Genomic DNA, 21,338 nt, shown 5'->3' with positions numbered 1-21,338 from the left:
GAAAGTAACGATAGATGTCATTTGATTGGCTTGCGTACGTCATCTGGAATACCGTTAGGTGCGAGTTCCGTGCCATAGAACTGCACACAACAAGTGAGGGTCAAAAAGGCACATAATCTCATGTACCTTTCTGATAATTTTTAGGGGAATTTATTTCTCCGTGGCCCGTGCTTTGTGAGGCGTAAGACATTTATACAAGATGTATTAGATATTGATAGTAATGGTTTTGGTTTATTATTTTTGTTACGATAGTGTTTTTTAATCTTTAGCTTCTGTTGTATCAATTTCCAAAGCGTCGTGGTAATTAGAAAGTGAAATTATACGTAGCAGTTTGTTGACCATGCTGCAGAGAACGATACTCTTGATCGTATAAATAGCAAATAAGCGAACGAATTAGATCGTGATTTAGGATTCGTTTTGGAATATGCTGGAGGAATTCAATCGTTTTCGTTACACAGCAAAGATTATTAACTTAAGGTGATTTAACAACACTTAATTTATTTTAAAATAGCAATTTTAGTACAAAAGGTTTAGAAAAATGGTCCAATAATCGAGAATAGTATTCTGATAATAAACTAGTAATAATCGAAGACAACAATAAGCAATGATCCGGCAAATAATAATCGAATAGTGGACTGATAATAATAATCGAATAATAATCTAAGAAATAATCTAAAAAAATAACTTAAGAAAATAATAATTAAAGCGACGGCCTGTGTAGCCAAATATATAGAGAGCGTGTAACTAATCAGCGAAAGGTGGCTTGCGGCTAAGTTGTCATTGGTCCATCGTGATTCTATCCCTGCTTACAGCAGAGACGACCAATAGGATCTCGTTCGATGCGGAATTGTGTTACCGGCTGAGATAAATACGTAGAGCGTTGCTTGTTGGTGGTAGGGGTGAAATTTCGTAGATTCGTCATGTTCATTACGTGCATGTGTGATTTCTACCGTTTCTCCATTCCTCATATATCAAGCTTGGGAAAACTTGTTAGCTTTTTAGTATATAGGTTAATTTAGCGTTCGTGTTTTATAATGTAAGCATTTAAACTTCTACAAGATATTATAATGTTCGTATTACTGAAATGATCAGTAATATATATGTATATACGTATATTAAAGTGTGATTAGTGAATAAAGATGTCTGAGCAAATAATTATGAGTTCAGGTTATTTATAATTTCAGTTGGTGTAGGACGTAACATTTTCTTAATGTTGTATGTGTGATATCTAGCTTTAGGTTTTTATAACTAACTCAACTATATCTTATTGTAATATTTATATTATAAGAGAACTGATTTTAATTTTTTTATAAATGTATATAAAACTAGATATGTCCATAATATGTTTAAATCATACGTTTTGATGTTACTTTTATTAACATGAATAAATTTTTCTTCAATTTGGTGTGTATCCAGTGTAAAAACTATCGAAAATTGTATGAAACTATATTCAGTAATTATTCAGAGAAAAAGCATTTTGAGAATTTAAAAAATCTCTAAATTCCACATATTTTTGAAAATAATTTAAAATATACTTTCTAATTTAAAAGGTAATTACTGATATTATTTTAATGTTAATTTTGTTAACATATGATAAAAGATAATAAATTTTGTCTAGTACCTGATTATAGCCTCAATAATTTGTATAGTCAAAAGAAGTTTAAAGAAGATTAATTCTTAGAAATTTTACTGACAGTTAACATAAAAATGTTATAAAGTTCTTTGAAATATGCCATATGTAAAATTTAACTTAAGATCTGAAGATAAGAATATTCTTGTGTATCATACAATAATATTGTTCGATTCAATTAATTAATATTGTATTAATTTATGATATTATTGAAGAACAAATTATAATAGAATTTATCAAAGTAAGATGTTAATAACTAAGATTCAAAGGAATAAAATCAGTTTATAAATTAACAAGTTTGTTAATTGCTTATAGAAGAAATGTTAAAGAAAGTTCATGAAAAAGATTCCAATGAAATAATAGTTCTTATAAAAAATATATAGACGCAAGGATAAATAATGCAACAAAATTATAATATTTAGCAAAACAATATACTAAATATAAAAAAGAAACAAATAAAAAACAAAACAAAATACTAAATATAAAATAGATGAGTCTTCTAAAGTAAAATCTGATATTGGTTAAAATGAAACTGAGTAGTATTAATGACAATGATATAATGGGAAAGGTAATAATTTATAGTAAATGAATTTACATTCAAAACATTCTAATCCTTATTTATAATTATTTTTGCTTGCATATGCAAATTAAAAAGAAGAAATGTTTCTCATATTTTTATTTATTTATAAGCTTTATTTCAAAAAGTAAGAGTTTTGAAAGATAGAATAAATTTGTTACATGTATGTTTAGCAATTTTACATATTACTATTAAATAACAATTTTACATATTACTATAAAATATATTACATTTTTAGTGCAATTGGAAAAGGTACAATTATATCTTATAGTATTACATTAACCAGAACTATATATATTTACAATATGCATAAATTCATATCTTGTTTTTGATCAAACACAAGTAGTTGAGATAATACTTTATTGGAAGAATTGATTTTTATTACTAATAAATTCCAAATTATATTAAGACTGATATAATAGATTGTTGGATGTAAAAGTTTTCAAGATAACAACAAGATACCCTCAATGATATATTATGCATATAGATGCAATTACTGAACATTCTAAATTTAATATTGATGATATTAATATCTTCAACAATGGTAATGACTAATATTGGTTTATCTTACATGATCGGTATAACAGTAGACATTCTAAAAATTTTCGATTAGGTAAATACGTATTTTTCTTTTCCTATGAAATTACATAATTTTTTATATAAGTAGGCAATAATATGAAATAAAGAAAATAATATGATATATAACATTTCTCAATATAATAAGAAAATAATGGTATATAAAGTACTATATGATATTAATTTAAAAAAATGTTTCTATAATCTTTAAATTCACAACTAAGCATATAGAGCATAGAATAATACTTTTTATTTTATAGTATGTCAATAATTTCTCATTTTGATGTGTTTATATTATTCAAATTTTCATGATTTGGTAATTATATTTCAAAAAACTAATATATTAATAATAATAATAACATATAAAGTACAAGAATATATTTTAGTTCAATGTATTGTGTATTTATATATTGTATATGGTAAAAGAGAAATCATATTTACAATTACTATAACTATACATTATTGAAAGTAATAGATGGTCAAATCTGGACCAAGAGAAAGTTTAATAAAAAAACTTCTGTATGTATAGCTAGAAAAGTATATAAATACCAATCACTTATAAATACCAATCGCTTTGTGAAAGTTATAGCTTAGACTTTATAACATTATTTTATCTTAATCTACATTAAAAGAACTTTACAATGCAAATATTTTGTGTAGTAAGTTTATATTAAATGCATGATATAAAATTTATTTGTGAATATAAATCTGTACAAAAGTCAATTTTGTGTTATGTATACATATGTAATATTTAATTTATACTTTTGTTTTTTCCAGAGTTACAAGAAATACATCCTTGTATACTTACTTTTACATATAATATGTATTATTACTTGTAACAAATGTAAGTTCAATATATTTATATTTTGTTAGAATGTGTTTGCTTTTAGTAATTGAGACAATTGCATAAAACATAATTTATTGTGTTTATCAATCAACAATAATTTTATTATTAAAATTATATAATTATAAGTATATGTGAAAATATACATAATTTATAATAATCAGATATGCGTGTGCATGTGTGTGTGTAAATATTATATCATGAACATACGTGTAACATACAATATCATAATATATATATACACACACACATACATATATATATATATTATATACAGATATCTTTCCTGTTTTAGCAATATCAACTAATCTTCAATCAAGGTTAGAACACATGAATAAATTGAAAAGACCTGTGTATACATTTGTTAAAACTGACAAAGAAGCGAATATTAAATGGGGTGTCCGACATTATATTCCCAGAATAAGTGAAATAAAAGTTAACTGAACAATTTTTGATAGAAATACAATGTAGAATAAGAGCCCAAGAATATATATTCTTAATTGAAAAATTGTATATGAATTATTTGATGTATTTATATTTTGTTGATATCATATGTAACTCTCTAATTTATTTCTCATTTTATTATCTATGTATTAAACCATCTATTTCTTAGTGTATTTTCTGTATTTCTTTCATATAATTATTTTTCCTATAGAATAAATACAACTTATAAAAATATTACGAAATGAATAAATTAAAACATTTGTTTTAATTAAGAAACATGTAAAAAATAAAGTCATATATGTTCTACTACTAAATTTTGATATTAAGCTGTCGTAAGATTTTATAGATTTATTAAGTTCAGTATAATACCCGCAATTACAAGTGGAAATTTTACTATCTAATTGTTTCTTTATTATAATATGTAAGTTTTGTTGATATTTTTTCATTCGACTATTATATAATTGAATGATTCTGTTAATTTGGGAAGCTCACTTTTCAGATCACTTGTATGACTAAAAATTTTTAATGTACAAATTGATATATGTTGAAATGACTAGATTCAATACAAGAAATGTATTTTTGCATAATATATTACACAATTCTATTTATAAATATTTTTAGGCAAATCTAGTATCTTGCAAATTCAATGATATTATTTTCAACAAATTGTTCTTCTCCCAGTTTTATGAATTCAAAAAGTATTTTAACCATTATTGTTTGTGGTCCATAGATAAAATTTCATATACATCTCAAGTTCGACCACAAATTTATAGAAAAATTTATTTAAAATATATTCTGAAAATATTAGTGTACAATAATATGATATTAAAATTGCAATATGATTTTATTTATATTGCACATAAAACTTTTATTAAAATATTTGAGACATTTCTCAATACACTATATCTTCATTTAAATTAGTAAACTTTAACTGTATTTCATTAGCAATAGTTAGTAATTTATTGTTTTTCATTTTTGTCTTCTTTTTTATTTCTTGATTGATTCGAGTTTGAAAAAAATTAGCTTTAGCAAATTTATATTTTACAATGCATTTTCCATATAATTTCAAAAATTAATTAATACTGAATTTATTAAATTTTTGAAATGTTATACATTTTTATTATAAAATAATTGTATTTTTTAACCTATATATTTATTAAATAATTGGATAAATAATAAAAAGGAAAAAAGAAATTACATTTTCATAAATAAAAAAAAATAAATACTTGGGAAAGATCATCTTCTTCATCATAATCATCTTTTAATATATGAAAATTTAGTTTACTTTTTAATTGTTTTATCATTTTTTTATATTAGAAAAAGTATATTCAGTGAATTTATAATTTTAAAAACAAATAATATTGTATTCTGTCTATAATAATCAATTTTTTTTAATTATAAAAATATTGCATGTGTGTGTATAATAAATACGTGTGAATGAAAATACATGTGATACATGAAAATAGTTTTCATGTATCACGTATTTAAAAACAGGGTGTAAGTATTTTAACCCTGGTATCTCGAAAGATAAAAAAATTTATGAAAGTAGAAGTATAAGTACATTTATTAATATTTAAGATAAATATAAAATGAATAATATTTAGCTTTATAATATTTAAGATAAGAACAAAAGTTAATTTATATTTGTAGTCTTTATATAGATCAAATTGCTTTGTTTCTAATTTTACTCTCTTTACTCCAGTCTTTTCTGATAAGACTCATCCATCGTCCGTTTGGAAATTCTTTGCAAGATGTTTCAAATTATTATAATCGTACAATGTTTACTCGGCGAAAAGTGTAGCCTCTTGGTATAATTTTAAATCAAAATCACCTCTAAAATTGTTCTTCGTTAAAAATGCTTCGCATGAGAGTATACGTGATATCTTAATATTTGATATCTTTATTCAATTTGATCATACGCGGTACCATCGGTTTAGATCAATTTAAATTTTTATGAAAGAATTAATATAGTACATAGTAAGAACATTCCTGTAATAATTGGTTAATATTTGTCGATTTACTAGAATTGATTTATTAGAATATCTGTATTTTTTTTTTTCTACAAGAAATTGTAAATTAAGCTGAAGCTATTATTTACTTTGTTATTGTATCAGTATATTGTATACAACGCCTTCCAGTCCTTAGTGTGATACAGTGTATGCAGTAATGTCATTTGGTGCGTTATATGACATTTTGGAGGAAAATTAGAGCGAAACAAAAATGAAAGCAATATAATAGTCCCTATCCGAATCTATTTAGATCGAAACAATGAACGAATAACATTTTATTTTTTTAGAAGAAGATGCGGAATGGAATTTTAAAATGATCCGTAAAATATTTTCAAAAATATTTAATTTTTAAATTCTCTATTGCATTTTTTAAAAATATTTAATTCCAATGTTATTAAGAGTTTTGATTTTTTCTTTCGTTAGATTCATTCCGTTTCAAGACAATGTTTATCCATTTTGCTTCAATGCGCTTATAAAGAATGTGTTTTTCTTAAACAGAACGAATTGCTAACAACTCGACGATCCTGAATATGCTTTTTTTTATCTAATAATAATGAATTTGAGAGTTCATTCTTCAAAGCTATATATATCACATATGTACATATATAATATATACTCGTTTGAAGTAAAAGGATTAAAATCATATGCGCGTAAGAGTAAAAAAATCGACTAATTTCAGTCAAATATCAAGCTCTCGATAATACCATCATTTTTATCTATAAAACTTAAAACGTAACGTTGAAAAACTCCATAAATTTTTACAAAATAATGTCTAAACAACCGTTCACAAATCATCATATAGTATGCGCTTTAGTTTGAAATTTGACACTAAAAGCTAGTAAGATTATGCGTTCATGATATTTGTCTTCAAGAAATGAGTGGTCATAGTCAATATTATAATGTTTTATAATCTTGGAAATGAAGTTTAACCAAGAAAAAATATATATATATATATATAAATATAATGTCTTAGTTAAACATGATAAGTTTTATAACATGAGATACTTCTTTTTGTTAAATGTAAATAATTACAATATATATCTAAATAAATTTTATATTAGTATAAAATTCACAATTTAATACCAAATTATTAGTAAATTATAATAAAGAAGCTTATTTATTGTTTGGTGAAATAGCAAACTGCGTTAATGTTTTAAGTCTTTATAAATAAGAGGAAACTTTTTTGTTTGTTATTTTTTTATTATTTATTTTGCTATTAATTATTATTTATATTTTAGGTTAACTATGTGTCATGAACTATACGTTTTACATTTTTAATTTATAAGTTACGTCCTTATAGAATTTTGTGTGCGATGGGTTTAAATATTTGATAAGCACTCCAGCTATCGATTAGTGAACGATATTTAATGGAGAATGTACATGCAGCAGTTATGTCCATTTTAAGAATCCGTAACATAGCGTTACCATGTTACTACACGGCAGGTTTAATTTTATTTGTTGCGATATAAGTTATATAATGAATTATTCGAAATATTTGAGAAATATTTTGTAAATTTTAAGAGTAAATTCATCAATTGCATTGGAATAAATTTTTTATTATATTATTTTTTGACAAGTACAAAGTTATGCATTACATATTTTATTATAAATCAATATAATTGAAATGATAAAAAAACAAACTAATTGAATAATTATATTTTCACGCAATGTTTTCGATGATGACTGTGATAACCCTAATCTTATGGTTTAATATGATAGCACCTACATACTACTATTTTAGGATTTCCGTTTTAAATTTTACATTAAGGCATACTTGAAGGCCTTAAAACTTACTATCAGCGCCAAAACGGTGAATTATACTTCGTCCAACGAATCGAATCACTAGAAGTAAATAAAACACGTGATTGGAACAAGAGCATATTTATAACCTTCAAATATTGTAACGCTTTTCAGAAGAGATTTTTCAATTGCCGCATATAAATTCGTCTCTATTAAATTCAAAAATTAATAATTCAATAATTGATTATCATTTACCAGCTAATAGCGGGTAACAGTCTCTCGCATCTATTACATACCTAACACTATCGCATACAAAATTCTGTAAGAACATAAACTATAAATTTAAAACGTATAATCCATGATACACAATTGATCTAAAATGTAAAGTTCAACCAATAGCAAGCACAAAAAATTTCTCTTTTATAATTTAATAAGAATCTGGCATTGAATTATGGATTTTATACAAATATGAAATCTATTTGGATATATGAATATTATAATTATTTATATTTAACAAAATGAAGTATCCCTTGCTATAAAATTTATCACATTTAACTAAAGTGTTGTTTTTATAATTCTTTTTTTTTATTAAAACAAATACCGTGAAAACATACATAAATCTCACTAATTTGTGATTTTAAATTTCAAGCTAAAGCGCGTACTACGTGATGACTTGTGATTGGTTGTTTAGAAATCGTATAGCGTCAAAATTTCGCTCTTATTTTCGAGTGTTTTACAAACAAAAGTGGTGTTACGGAAAGCTCAACTGGTTGATTTCCTAAGTTCTTACGTCTTACGTCGTTATGGAATTTCATCCATATGACTCTAAATGCCACGTCAGTCAATTTCGTCTCGTTTTGATCAACAATTCGATCAGCAGTATAGAACTTTTAATCTATATTTTCGTGATATTATTAAAAATGATATATGTAATATGGAAGGGGCAGAATATTAATTAAAATAAGCTAAGAGAATGCATATATGCATTTATGTATTATTGTATATTATTGTTGAAACGTTAATAGATACAACAGTACAATGATGTCAAAAGAATCTACGAATTCATATGATGTTGATATAAGAGGTATATTTATTAATATATATTAATTATTTAAAAGCGTTATAATCTCTAATCAAGACATTTCCTATTAAATCATACAATAATTTTATCATATTTTTTTAGTTAATCTTATAATGTGATAAAGATTATTCATTCTTCTAATAAATGTGTTTTAGATATGCGAGTAAAATACAAAAATAGAAATGAAACCTTTACAGAAGAAGATTTGGTAAGCAAAGAACCAATAGGACAATTTAAAGCATGGTTTGAGGAAGCTTGTAAAACACCAGAAATATTTGAACCAAATGCGGTACTTCTTGGAACTGCAACGAAGTAATTTAACTCTTAGATATATAAAACTCTAATAATAGATAGCATATAATAAACTAATCATTATTTCAGAGATGGTCTTCCATCTGTAAGACCAGTATTGTTAAGAGGCTATAGTATGGAAGGTTTCAAATTTTATACAAATTATGGCAGTAGGAAGAGTAAAGAATTAGTGAGTTTAGATGCTACAATCAATTTTTATTATTAGAAAATAGAAAATAAAAATGTTGTTGGATTGATTTTTAGGAAGAAAATCCAAATGCTGGAATGACGTTCTACTGGGGACCATTACACCGAGTTGTATGATATATAGCCTATTCATTTTTCAGCAAAAATTTTAATTCAACATTATTAATCTATATGTTGAATATTACAGATACGAATAGAGGGAACTGTTGAGAAAACTTCAGCTGAAGATTCTGATGAATATTTTAATAGTCGACCATTCAAAAATCAAATAGGATCTATGATCAGTAACCAAAGTACTACTATTGCTAATAGGGAAATTCTTCTAGCAAAAGAAAAGGAGTTACTTGATCAATATACAGAAGAAAACATTAAAAGACCAGATTGGTGGTAATGTATTAACAAATTTCCTCAATTAATTCTCTTGTATATTCGATATATAATTAATTGATCAATTTTTTGTAGGGGTGGTTATATAATTAAACCAAAATCAGTTGAATTTTGGCAAGGACAAAGCAATCGTTTGCACGATAGAATTCTTTTCAGGCGACCAATGCCTGGTGAAAGCATTGATAATATTTTTGTCCATACAGGAGAAAATGGATGGGTATATGAAAGATTATCACCTTAACCACTTGCGCTGGAAGAACATGTTATGTATTTCTAATCTTGGTATTATTCCCAGGGTCTCATTTTAAAAATGAAGGTTTAAGTTAAAAACTCGTTTTCTCGAATTTTTGAAAAAGCTTTATTTTCTTTGAAAAAAATTCTATCAAAAATTAATCTTTTTTCAAGAATAATTTATATATAAAAAAAACTTAAAAATTCGAAAAAGCGAAGTCCTAAGATAAACCTTTATCTTCAAGATGAGACCTTGTTCATCAAAATTAGTCAAGGATTGCCTCATTGTTGGCCTGAGTGGTGTTTTCGACATATTGCGTACAGTTGCGACCTTCAAAATCTTTATTAAAAGAGAAGAAACTCATATTCATAGTACTGATTTTCAAATCATATTTGAATATGTATAGTTTGTTTTCATGAAGTAGATGATTGTCTACTTATTATGTGCGTAAACTTAGATTTTTATCCATTTCAAATACAAAGAAATGAGTTTCATGATGCTTACAAGGAGAAACTATGTTAACTCATTCAGATATTTCAATGAGTTTTGGATAGATAATTTTGTGATAAAACTAAGGAAGTATATATTTTGTCATTTATGTTAGTGGGTATAAGTTTATAGAATATTAAGTTTTAAAAAAATGTATATTTTATTTTTTATATTTTATATTTTATATTCTAGAGATACAGAAATTTTAAAAGGAAAATTTAGCAGAATTAGATTTGTAGTTCAGGAATTGTAAGTTCAAGACTGAATGATGTCAGTTCTTTATTATACAGATGTAAGTACATTCAATAATTTATTCTTTTTTCTTTATTTGATAGTTTAGTAAGCTATCCACTCTTCCTACTATCCAATCTCTTATATTTATTTCTATGAATAATTGACATTCTTTTCACAATGATCTGTGCCAGATGGGATACAGCAGCAGCACAATTTTGACAAATGGATATCAATACATTTATTGATTATTTTATCAAAAATAATAATGAATTATATATTATATATTATTTTTATAAAAATCAAATTATGAGTTTGTTTCCATATTGTCTATAAGGTTTTTCTTCTAGCGCTATTTTTTTTATAATTCTCTCAGTTCACTCTACATGATTACTATTATATTATACTACTACTATTACTATAATAATAATAATATAATAATGATAAGAATATACTTGTATATATCATGTATGTATATGATGACGCTAATTTATAACAAAAGAAGAAAGAATGTGTCATCTCATGTGATTGTTTTTTATGCGACTCTCAACAAATTGTCTTCTTAATAATTTCGATACATACCACTCATTGTTTGATACGTCTTATGTTTTAATTTATATTAAAATAATATAATATATGTCTTCATTAATCATTTTCGATGAAATATTTAATGAAATCTTGTTTTTTGTTACAAATTTATATACTAATTATTATATATGCAAATTATAATTATTATTTTTTATGTATTTATCATAAATTGCGTATCGATGTCGTATCTAGTATGAATTACTACTAAATGTATGTCCTCATTAAAAAAAAGATATAAATATGAAAGAATAAAAAATCAGAATTAACAGCTTACTAATTTCCCGCTGTAATCCGTACGAATCTTATTATTATGTTGAGTGGAAGAATACAACCTATCAAGCTTATACAACAATACGAGAGAGGTATGGTAAGGATTGTTCTCATTTGCACTTGTAATTCATATTTTGTCCATACTTGTCGCTGAAGTCGCACACGCTTCAATAGAAAGGCAATGAATAGTTTTAATAATTAGAACATATATGTAATTTGTTCTTAAATTTTCTTCCAATGCTTTGTATTCTAATTAGCTTGTGTTAACCTTTCTTTTATTGGTAAGATTACTTCAATATTTCTTTTTGTAGACCTAAAGCAATTATATTATTTATAAAAGAAGAAAGAGTATTTATAACCATTAGTAGAAAATAAATTTTTAGTGATTATCATAAACCTTTTGAATGTTTCCAGACTCAAGTTCAATGTGGAACATCTTATCATAAGTAATATGTTTTTTCAATTATCACAAATTGACAAAGTAATATGTCTTTTAATTGTGAATTTAAAAGAATCATTTCATTGAAATTGATTATCCAAAATTTATGAAAATTATGAGATATTTTTACATAATGTTATTTAGTTTCAATTTTTTCTTAAATACTTTGTATAATTTTCTATGATTTTTATAGTTTTGTATGATCTCACTAGTAAAAATGAAATTGATCTCTATCTTTTATATTTTTTTCAAAAAACATCATAAATGATGCTCAATTTCTACAATAAAGTTCATACTTTGACAACATCTTTTACTTGTTTTTGAAATTTAAAAAAACAGTGTAATTACTTCTACGTTCTATAAAAATCTTTTTATATTACATACATCATTTTAAATATCTCATATCATAATAAAAGAAGAAGTGTAGTGAAATCTTTTAAGAGTGCTATTAATTCAGTAATTCCTGTGCTGCTAAATCAAGTATTCTAAATCAAGTACCAGATTAGTTTCAAATTCTATATTCTTTTGGATTATATATTCAGCCAAATCGTAAGTACGTTCCTATATCTTCAAATGATAATTTGCAATAATTATTTGTTATAAGAATTATATAATTTTTTAAAATCATAATTATATTATATGCTTTTATTATATACATTTTTGCATGTATAAGATCAGAATATTGTGATTTTGTCTCAATTGTATTTACAGAATTATTTCTTATTAAGTTGCATAGTACTTTATCAGAACAGGTTAATTTAAATTTAATTTCATCGAAGACTAAATGTTCTTTGGATTTATAATTCCGATTAAATTCCATAATAAATACTATTTTTATTTTACTTCTGTTCATCTAATTAAAAACAGATTTATCTTGATTAGCATTTACATTTTGTTTTTTACAAAATATAATATGTCTTACAAATTTTAATTATAGTACCAATAAAAATGGCAATGATAATTAAAACATTATTCATCATGACATTTATGATAGTATAACATCAAACAAAAACAAATTTGTACATCTTATTTTTATTATTATGATTTATTCATAAATCTTGAAAAAAACGTATTCTTATATATATTTGAAAAATTCTGAATGTTATATATTCAATTTTACAAAATATTTATTATTAAATTTAAAATAAATCTTTGAAATGATTATAATAATCCTCTATTTGAAAATTGTATATATAATGTAACAATAATTATTCACAGTATATGGATAATTAGCAGCATATTATTGGTTTTTATTATTAAGAAATCTCTTTGCTATTTTCTTTATATTCATTGCTGTAGAGAATGTCATATTATTTTCTAATAATTAATAATAAAGTATGATTGTTATTGACTGGAAATTTTTTTAATACAGGATTTATACAAAATCTAGTAACACTCCAAATGGCTCGTTGCACCAAAACTGGACATAACATTATCCCAAAAATATATCACTTTAAAGGGAAATTGAAAGTTTTTGCCATATTTACCATTTTATTTCCATAGTTTGTGTAATTTTGAAGACAGAGATAATTAAGCACTGAATTTGATGCATTGAAGAAGGGACAGATTTTCCGATTAAAATTGTTTTTTGATATGATTACTATAGTCATCCAATTTGATTGTATGACTTCTTCCTATGAGCATATATAAAAGATCGTGCGTATTTATTGTTTTTATCAAGTGTTGTAGAAGAATTTAGGTACAGAATTAAAGCAATTGCTATGATCACAGAAGATATATTGGGAAGAACATAGCAAGAGTTGGATTAGGGTGTGTACATTACTCAGTCATATATGGTTCTTAGATCAAATCTCATGTGATATGCAATAAATTTTGGAAGTTTCTCTTCAAAAGGATATGCATGTGAGAGTGAAATAGTATGCAATCTTTGTGCAATGGGCCTAAAGAATTTAAATGGTATTTAAAGTGTTACTAGACTTTATATATACTCTATATTTTGAAGATGAACAAATAATTAATTTATATTATATATATATATATATATATATATATATATATATATATATATATAATAGAATTAAATGATATAATACAAGTAATTATTTAAAAGTGTATGCTTGCATAAGATACACTGTATAACCAGACTAATGATAATATTTTAATGTGTTACATCAGGATTATGTCAGGTTTTATTAATCTATATTATTATTTTCTTTGTCAGATTATGCTTTGATTCCTTGTCATTTATATTAATACTTTGTATAAGATTTAACTCTTTGAGTGCAAGAGAGCTGGTTCTATAACGCATCTATTCTATAAACATCAGTGGTAATAATATGTTTTAATGTACTGCGTTTTTGGAGTTGCTTGTCATAAAATCGTTCTCCAGTGTTTATGTTAGGTTTAATATCTAAATTTAGCTAAATTTAAATTTAGTTAAATTTATTTTCTTGTGTCATTAAAATTTTGTAAAAATGTCTTCTGTATACGCCGGAATTGTGCGATTGCGTGCGTAACGTGCGTAACGTGCGTGTTTTTGTGCGTTCATGAGTGTGTATTGGATCTTATGTTACCTGATGTTGTACATTGGACCTAATAATAACTGAAGCACTCGAAGTTTGTTTTTCGATAAATAGAAAAGATAGTTGTTTCAAAGACGTGATGTTATTTTTTATCTAACACGTTGAAAATTACGACATTTTCATACGACTTTTTACCGCGTGGATCACGGTTGGCTCACGTTATTGTATTTGTTGTAAAGGTTTATAAGATTTATAGTTATGGTATTATATATTTTATAAGTAATTATATACAAAAATAATTAGTAGAAAGAGGAAGGGGTAATATGTGTATTTGCTATAAAGACGAAATATATATAAATAACTCCCTTGTAACATGGTCGTTACAAATCTAAAAAATGCCGTGTTATGCGAATTCATGTTACACGAAAAAAAACTAGTACAAAAAATAGAGTTTGATTCAAAAAATTAACAAGACTACATGTATTATTTTCTTTTTATAATCAACAAAATTTTTATTAATTTCATTTATAATTAAAAAAATGTTTATTAAAACAATCAATACTTGATCAACATATTAATATTATATAATGTTTTCTTTTTCGTTATTGCTAAATATCATTAAATTAGGGCGTTTTTTTACCGGCAAAATATCCTCATTTTCTGAGATAGCATCTTGATTTCTGTGTTCAACTTTCAGTAAAAAAATCTATTATTCACAGTTTATTTTTACTTAAGAGATCTTTATAAATTTTGTTGCATTTGTGTAAATTTTTATGTTTCTCTTGTAAATTTTCTTTTAATGGAAGGATATGCATTTAGAAAATATTTCCCCTAATTCTCGAACTGTGATAGAGCGAAACCGTGTTGTCCAAAGATTTTTCAATTCTCGAACCACGTTTCACGAACCAGAGCGAAATTTTATCATAGGAATTTCGTGTTATATGGGAATAGTGATTTCTTGGAGTAATTATTAAAGAAGCATTAAACGATATTTAATAATAAAACAATGTAAACAAAAATGTGGTTTATATCTATACAATTATCACAAAAAACGTTACTACAAAGTGATTATAAAAATTAATTACTCTTCTTCGAGATTTTTAGATTAATTTTTGTCCGATTATAAAACTCTTTTTAGATTTGTAGTTTTAACATCCGAAAAAGACAAGTTAGTCTAAAAAGTTTCGAAAAGAGTAATTGATTTTTGAAATCATTTAGAAATTTCTAGGCCACTCTGAACTTTTAGAGTACGACTTCGTGTTTGTTGGCTATCCAATTTTAGAACATTTTTCATGTAACATAAACAACAACGTTGCGTTACAGATAATGCTTTGCCTACTTTTCTTTTCCTTCTTGCATTTGTATGATATACAAGTTATCCTATTTTATTCTAATAGTGTGCTCAAATTTTTTCTGCATGGTACGCATATATTTTTATAAAATGGAATGGCAATATTCGTAGGATTTCTCTTTTATGCATTTGATCTTTTGCCACAATATATTCAAAAAATATTATATCTTGGTGCAGAACACAATTTGAATATTTCATATATTCAAATTACGTATACGTACAATAATAGTATACATTTATTTTCTGAATTGGAAACATATCGATACGTCGCATGGGTCATTGATGGATTACGGTATGATAATTGCATTATAGATGATTATTACGTATCTCAGCTGATTATGAAATATTTCATAATGTTTTTGTTCTTTTTTGTTTTTTTTTACGAAATAACCAACACCCGAGTGTTATGCCATGTTCTCACGAGGCGTGAACCACGAACGTGAATCACGCTGTCGTGCTTACTTTAATATTTTTTCACTCTGAGTAGAAAGCATGAACTGTTGACATGGAATTTTTAAATCGAATTGCAGCGACGAACAGAATAGTTATTGTGTATTGTTACGTTATGTGTTCTATTTTAGCTCATCAAATTATTCGCTTATTTGGAATTGAATAGAAGACAAGTAGGAAAAAGCGACAATGGGTTACAAAATGGATATTATAACGTCCAATTTTGGGATGTTTTACATTTATATAAAAAGAACTTAAAAATCATTATTTCCATGATTTTCAAAATTTATTACGAACGATAGAAATACAATTTGCATATTTGTTAAAACGTATTGAACTTCTTATAAGAAAATGTGATACTAACATCAGATATGTCAAAACAAAATGTGTTAGTGGCAAAATTAATTATAATCTTGCGTTCTTTAACAAATATTAGATTCATTATAATGGCAGATTCTTTTAGAAGTTTAGAATTTTTTCCGTGTTTCAAAAAACAATAATTAAGTAAATTTATCTCATATACTTAGGATATCGTTTATACTTGCTTAAAAAAGTTTATCGAAGTAAATGATTTTCATTATCATAATGATTAAATTAATAATTATTATTATAATGATTTCAATTAATCATTATTATTTTTCGTGCAATTTTTTAAGTTTATCATTATATTTTTATTATACATTTGCATCGTTGTATTTATCGCGATATCGATTAGGTATATAGTTTTATTTTTTTTATTTATGATGTCTGGTGTATTAAATTTACTGTGTTTTTGTATATGTCTTGATATATCCCAATAAAGTTTGAATTTTTCATTTTCAAAGATATTTGTCGACATGTATTCGTAGTATGGTGTATTTTTTGGCCCCATGTTGTATTCATTGATAATCGCATTGATAATTTTTGGAGTTATGTCATGTATATCTGTATATTCTTCTATTAGTAATTATTATTATTGTTATTATTTTTATTATAATTTAACTTATAAATTATGTAATTAAGAAAATTATATTGTGTTATATATTAAATAATATTATATATGTATCAATAATATTAAAATTACGAATAAAGAAATAAATTTATTTTTTTTAGAATTTATAGATTAGTTAACCAGGAATATCTTCATTAGAAGGTGAATATATATGTTCGGAAGCTCCTTCCTCACTGCAAGATGTACTTGGTACTGTGTTACTATATTGATTTTGAATAGTTGGTGCACACATTCTATTCATAATCAGAGTTATAATCTGTTGTTGCAATTTCATAGCATCTGGAAATCCAATAGTTCGCAATAACGACCCTATATATTTTCCGAAATGATCGTAGCTATCTTTTTTCTCTGCAATTTGTTCCGCTCGTGTTGATATATCTTGGAGTTTATTTAAAACATGAGATATAAAGGCTGAATCTTCGCACACATTCATATTTTTTTTCTTTTTCGGAAGTTTATTTTCTGATTCTGTTTTGTTGAAAAACATTTTTCTTTTTTCTACAGGTTTGTTACATACAGGTAATGTTTTCGAAAGTTGCGATGTGTGAAAAAAAATTTTATCGTTAGCAATATCCTCCGTTATTACTTGTTCTGCATTTATTTCTTGATTAATTTCAGTTTCAATATTATTTCTTTGGAACATCTGAAAACAAACGATTTATTTTAAGTATCAATGATACAAGAAAATTGAAAAAATTTTGAATATGTATACAGAAAGCATTTTCTGTAATTTTCCAAAATGGATAGGAGCTTTCGATAAAAATTTCCTCTAAGAAATGATACAAGTTATTATAATTTTAAGAATAGTTCTAATTCACTTTAATTGATAGTAATTATTGTTTTCATTCTATTGATTTTGGAGTTAATGAAAGGAGATCAAATGGAGACATTTCAAAATAGTTCATTATTTTATTAAAAAAACGAGCCGCTCATTTGCCAAATCGATTAACTCCATAAAACGAGAAATAGAGAAAATTAATAAAGTTATGTACAGTGTATATTATTTATTATTCAACGGTCATAAAATTTTTGTCATTTAGTGATATTAAGCTTGATTATTAAGAAAATTTATTTTGATATAAAAAATTAAACACTAAAGTGCCGTTATTAACATTTTTTTAAATTCTAAAAATGGAATTAATCGCTTTTGCTTGTGAACGGTTTATATATTGTTTTAAAAATCGATGCTCTTACTATACTTTCTAATGTTACCATTGTTGAAGAGGACACATTTCTGCCAAAAAAAAATATTTTATGAAACCTTTTAGCTGGAGTAATTTATTAGGAAAAGAGAGGATTTACAATTCAGAACACAAAGTTATGGAGAACATTTTTGGAATCCTTGATAGTAAATGTAAAGATTTTTAATTTTCTTAAAATTAGAGACAATAGACAAAATGGTTTGTGCTTGTTATGTTCTTAGCTGAGAAATTAATGATCTCGATTACAAAAACCATTGTCATTTATGTCGTCAATTTAGAAATAATGATAAGCAAAATTTTCAATAGCGGAGTACACCATGCAAATATCAAATATTAATCCAATATTAAAGATTATTTATTTTACTAAAGAATGATTATTAATATTAATATATGCGTACTTACTTTTTCTTAAAAAAAAGTACTCGCTATTATTAAATATTGCGTTCTAATAATAATTATTTCAATTTACTTACGACATTTGATTGAGTTTCTCTTTGTTGTACAAAAGGACGAATAAAGGAGTTCATCTTTGTAAACCACACTACTTTTGGTTTATAGATCTCATCTGTAGATTTTCCCGATCTTTGACTATCCGCGATCTTTTTTAATTCTTGACAATACGAACTTCTCAAGTTTTTAAATTTTAAGATTACTTCTTTTGGTCCAAAACCATCTATATTTAAAGCTTCCGAAATTCGTTGGGCCGCTGCTGCCCGCATATCACGATCCCTATACTCATCCAATGTCGGATTATAAAGTATAGGTTCCGTCTGATATAAATCTAAAAACTGAAGAGTATCATTATCGTTTAATTTTAATACACGCTGCGTGGACATCTTGTTTCACGCGTGCTACTGCCACGACTGAAAATCAAACCGGTTCCCGTCACGACTGAGTCGTGGAAGTCTTTACGTCACAGACAATCTTCACAATAGCATGTTTACACGAATCGTAGTTCACGAAAGCGTAATTCACGTTCGTGGTTCACGTCTCGTGGGAACGCGGCATAAAGTATAGTCATGGACCACCGATAGCCCACACGGCATTTAACGTTTTAAACATTCTAACCTATATTACATCCATAGAGAAAATGATCGCGCTTTCGTCAAGATTTTGATAAAGTGGGGATTAAATGGGTGGAGTCGACCGCGCTACTCAGTACCGTATACATATGTCATTGTCTACTCTTGGGTCCCCGTGCACTACTACTCTCTGTAAATGGAGCAAGTGAATTTATGCACGCGGGTTCCCTCTGCTGACTGTCTGTCATTGTTTGTCGGCATGGTGGGGACAAAATAAACGTTCCGTTGGACGGATCGGATCGTTTTGAAGATTTTTTTGGATCAGTTTATGATATTGTTTCATTTATGAATATGAAACTTATGCGATTTCACAGAAATTATCAAAAATTGTAAAACGAAAGGTAATGTGATATGTTCTTCAACGAAATTCTATAAATCGGATAATCGTACTTTAACAATTTTAACAAAAAGTAAATTCAATGAAAAGTTGTGCTAAGTTTAATACATACATTTATAACAATTTAAACAAAGCAATAAGCGTACATATGACGCAATTAGATTTTATAATAGCATTAATGACTGATTAAATGAGAAGAAAATATAAAGTAAAATATCTTGTCTTCAACATTCTTTATTTAGCAAGAATAAATGCATGGGTTAAAAAAAAAAAAAATAGAATAGAGAGAAAATATTAAAGTAGGAAACATTATTTTAGTCAAAGAAGAACTTGCCGCTAAATATCAAGAATTGCAGAAGCTATAAAAATAAAATATATAGGAAACATTAACAAATATAAGTACACTCTTATAAGTACGGGAAATTTGGAAAATATATGTTCGAGAAATCTATAATTTATAAAAAATGCAGTAAACTACAATGCATCTTTATTTTTAATTGTAAGAAGTTGTATAACAGTTCTCATTTTTCATTTTTTGATGATGTTTATAAATAAAATGAACAAAATAAATTTGTTTTATTAATATCTAAAAATTGTTTTAGTTATTATTTGAGCTAGTATCAAATTGGCTATTATCTGCATTCAATCGTAAACAAATATTACTTTTGTTTAAGATCGGTCATTTGACCGGTTACGATATAAATAAATAAATATACTTACCTACATAAATTGTCGATAGGTTTAGTGTTAATATCTGCTGAGAGTCAATGAAAAATTCGAATTTGTTTTTTTTTTCATTTTTGTGATTATAACGGAATTGTTGGAATCTCTTTGTCTGTGTTGATTATGAAGTAAATTTTTGCTAAAAATATAATAGTTTTTTGAATAGGTAATTACTAACATTACATTTCTCAATACACCTTTTTGACCAACAGGTTTTTTTTACTAGTTTAGATTTATAAATTGTTAGAATACAATTATTTGGTTTATAAAGTACTGTTGAGAAACGTTCATCTTTTGCTGATTTTGCTCTTTATTATTCCGAACAATTCTCTTTTATTATTCCGAATAGTCCCAAATAATATTGTTCGTTTTGCCAATAATTTTGTCGCCAGTGATGCGCTCGTGAAAAAATTGTCCGTCGTAATATTTCTCCAACATCCAGTAAATAGTTCAACTATTTTGAGGACAACGAATTCACCGGGTGGTATTGACGACGATCGGGATTTTTCTTTTCTCAAATATGGAAAATTCTTTATAATGTATTTACTATTGGTATCCGATACTAATCAAAACTTGATGCCAAATTTATCAGGCTTAAATATATTATGTAGTGTGTAAATTTACATTTTACTTTTGTAGGGAATAATAGCTCATCAACAGTCAGATTCATATCGGGCTTGTAAC

The 21,338-nt window shown here is 25.6% G+C and overlaps 2 protein-coding genes and 1 long non-coding RNA gene across 4 annotated transcripts; 2 read left to right on the top strand and 1 right to left on the bottom strand.

The window, feature by feature from the left end:
* The first annotated feature begins 107 nt into the window (after positions 1 to 107).
* On the top strand, positions 108 to 4,449 carry LOC127071852 (uncharacterized). Its single transcript, XR_007785255.1, has 3 exons — positions 108 to 1,036; positions 3,561 to 3,627; positions 3,923 to 4,449. It is a non-coding gene; the product is annotated as an uncharacterized LOC127071852 (long non-coding RNA).
* A 3,841-nt stretch (positions 4,450 to 8,290) lies between these two features.
* LOC127071842 (pyridoxine/pyridoxamine 5'-phosphate oxidase-like) lies at positions 8,291 to 11,404 on the top strand. Of its 2 annotated transcripts, XR_007785242.1 has the most exons (7): positions 8,291 to 8,904; positions 9,057 to 9,213; positions 9,283 to 9,382; positions 9,457 to 9,510; positions 9,587 to 9,786; positions 9,862 to 10,799; positions 10,933 to 11,404. XR_007785242.1 is itself a non-coding variant. In XM_051011592.1 (6 exons), exons 1-6 carry the CDS (start codon positions 8,859 to 8,861, stop codon positions 10,025 to 10,027), a joined length of 723 nt encoding a protein of 240 aa, XP_050867549.1. In that variant the 5' UTR covers positions 8,291 to 8,858; the 3' UTR covers positions 10,028 to 11,404. The 2 variants fall into 2 exon arrangements, 1 of the variants encoding a protein (XP_050867549.1); XM_051011592.1 differs by having other exon boundaries at positions 9,862 to 11,404.
* A 5,277-nt stretch (positions 11,405 to 16,681) lies between these two features.
* LOC127071837 (uncharacterized) lies at positions 16,682 to 19,713 on the bottom strand. The gene is made up of 2 exons (XM_051011577.1): positions 18,986 to 19,713; positions 16,682 to 17,953 (listed from the first exon to the last, which is right to left on the bottom strand). The coding sequence occupies exons 1-2, from the start codon at positions 19,346 to 19,348 to the stop codon at positions 17,426 to 17,428; spliced, it is 891 nt and encodes a 296-aa protein (XP_050867534.1). The 5' UTR covers positions 19,349 to 19,713; the 3' UTR covers positions 16,682 to 17,425.
* Positions 19,714 to 21,338: the final 1,625 nt, after the last annotated feature.

The sequence above is a fragment of the Vespula vulgaris genome, chromosome 23, assembly GCF_905475345.1.
Source record: "Vespula vulgaris chromosome 23, iyVesVulg1.1, whole genome shotgun sequence".
Taxonomy (NCBI): Eukaryota; Metazoa; Arthropoda; class Insecta; order Hymenoptera; family Vespidae; genus Vespula; species Vespula vulgaris.
Note: the sequence above shows the minus strand (reverse complement) of the source record. Positions and strands in the feature narration are given on the sequence as shown.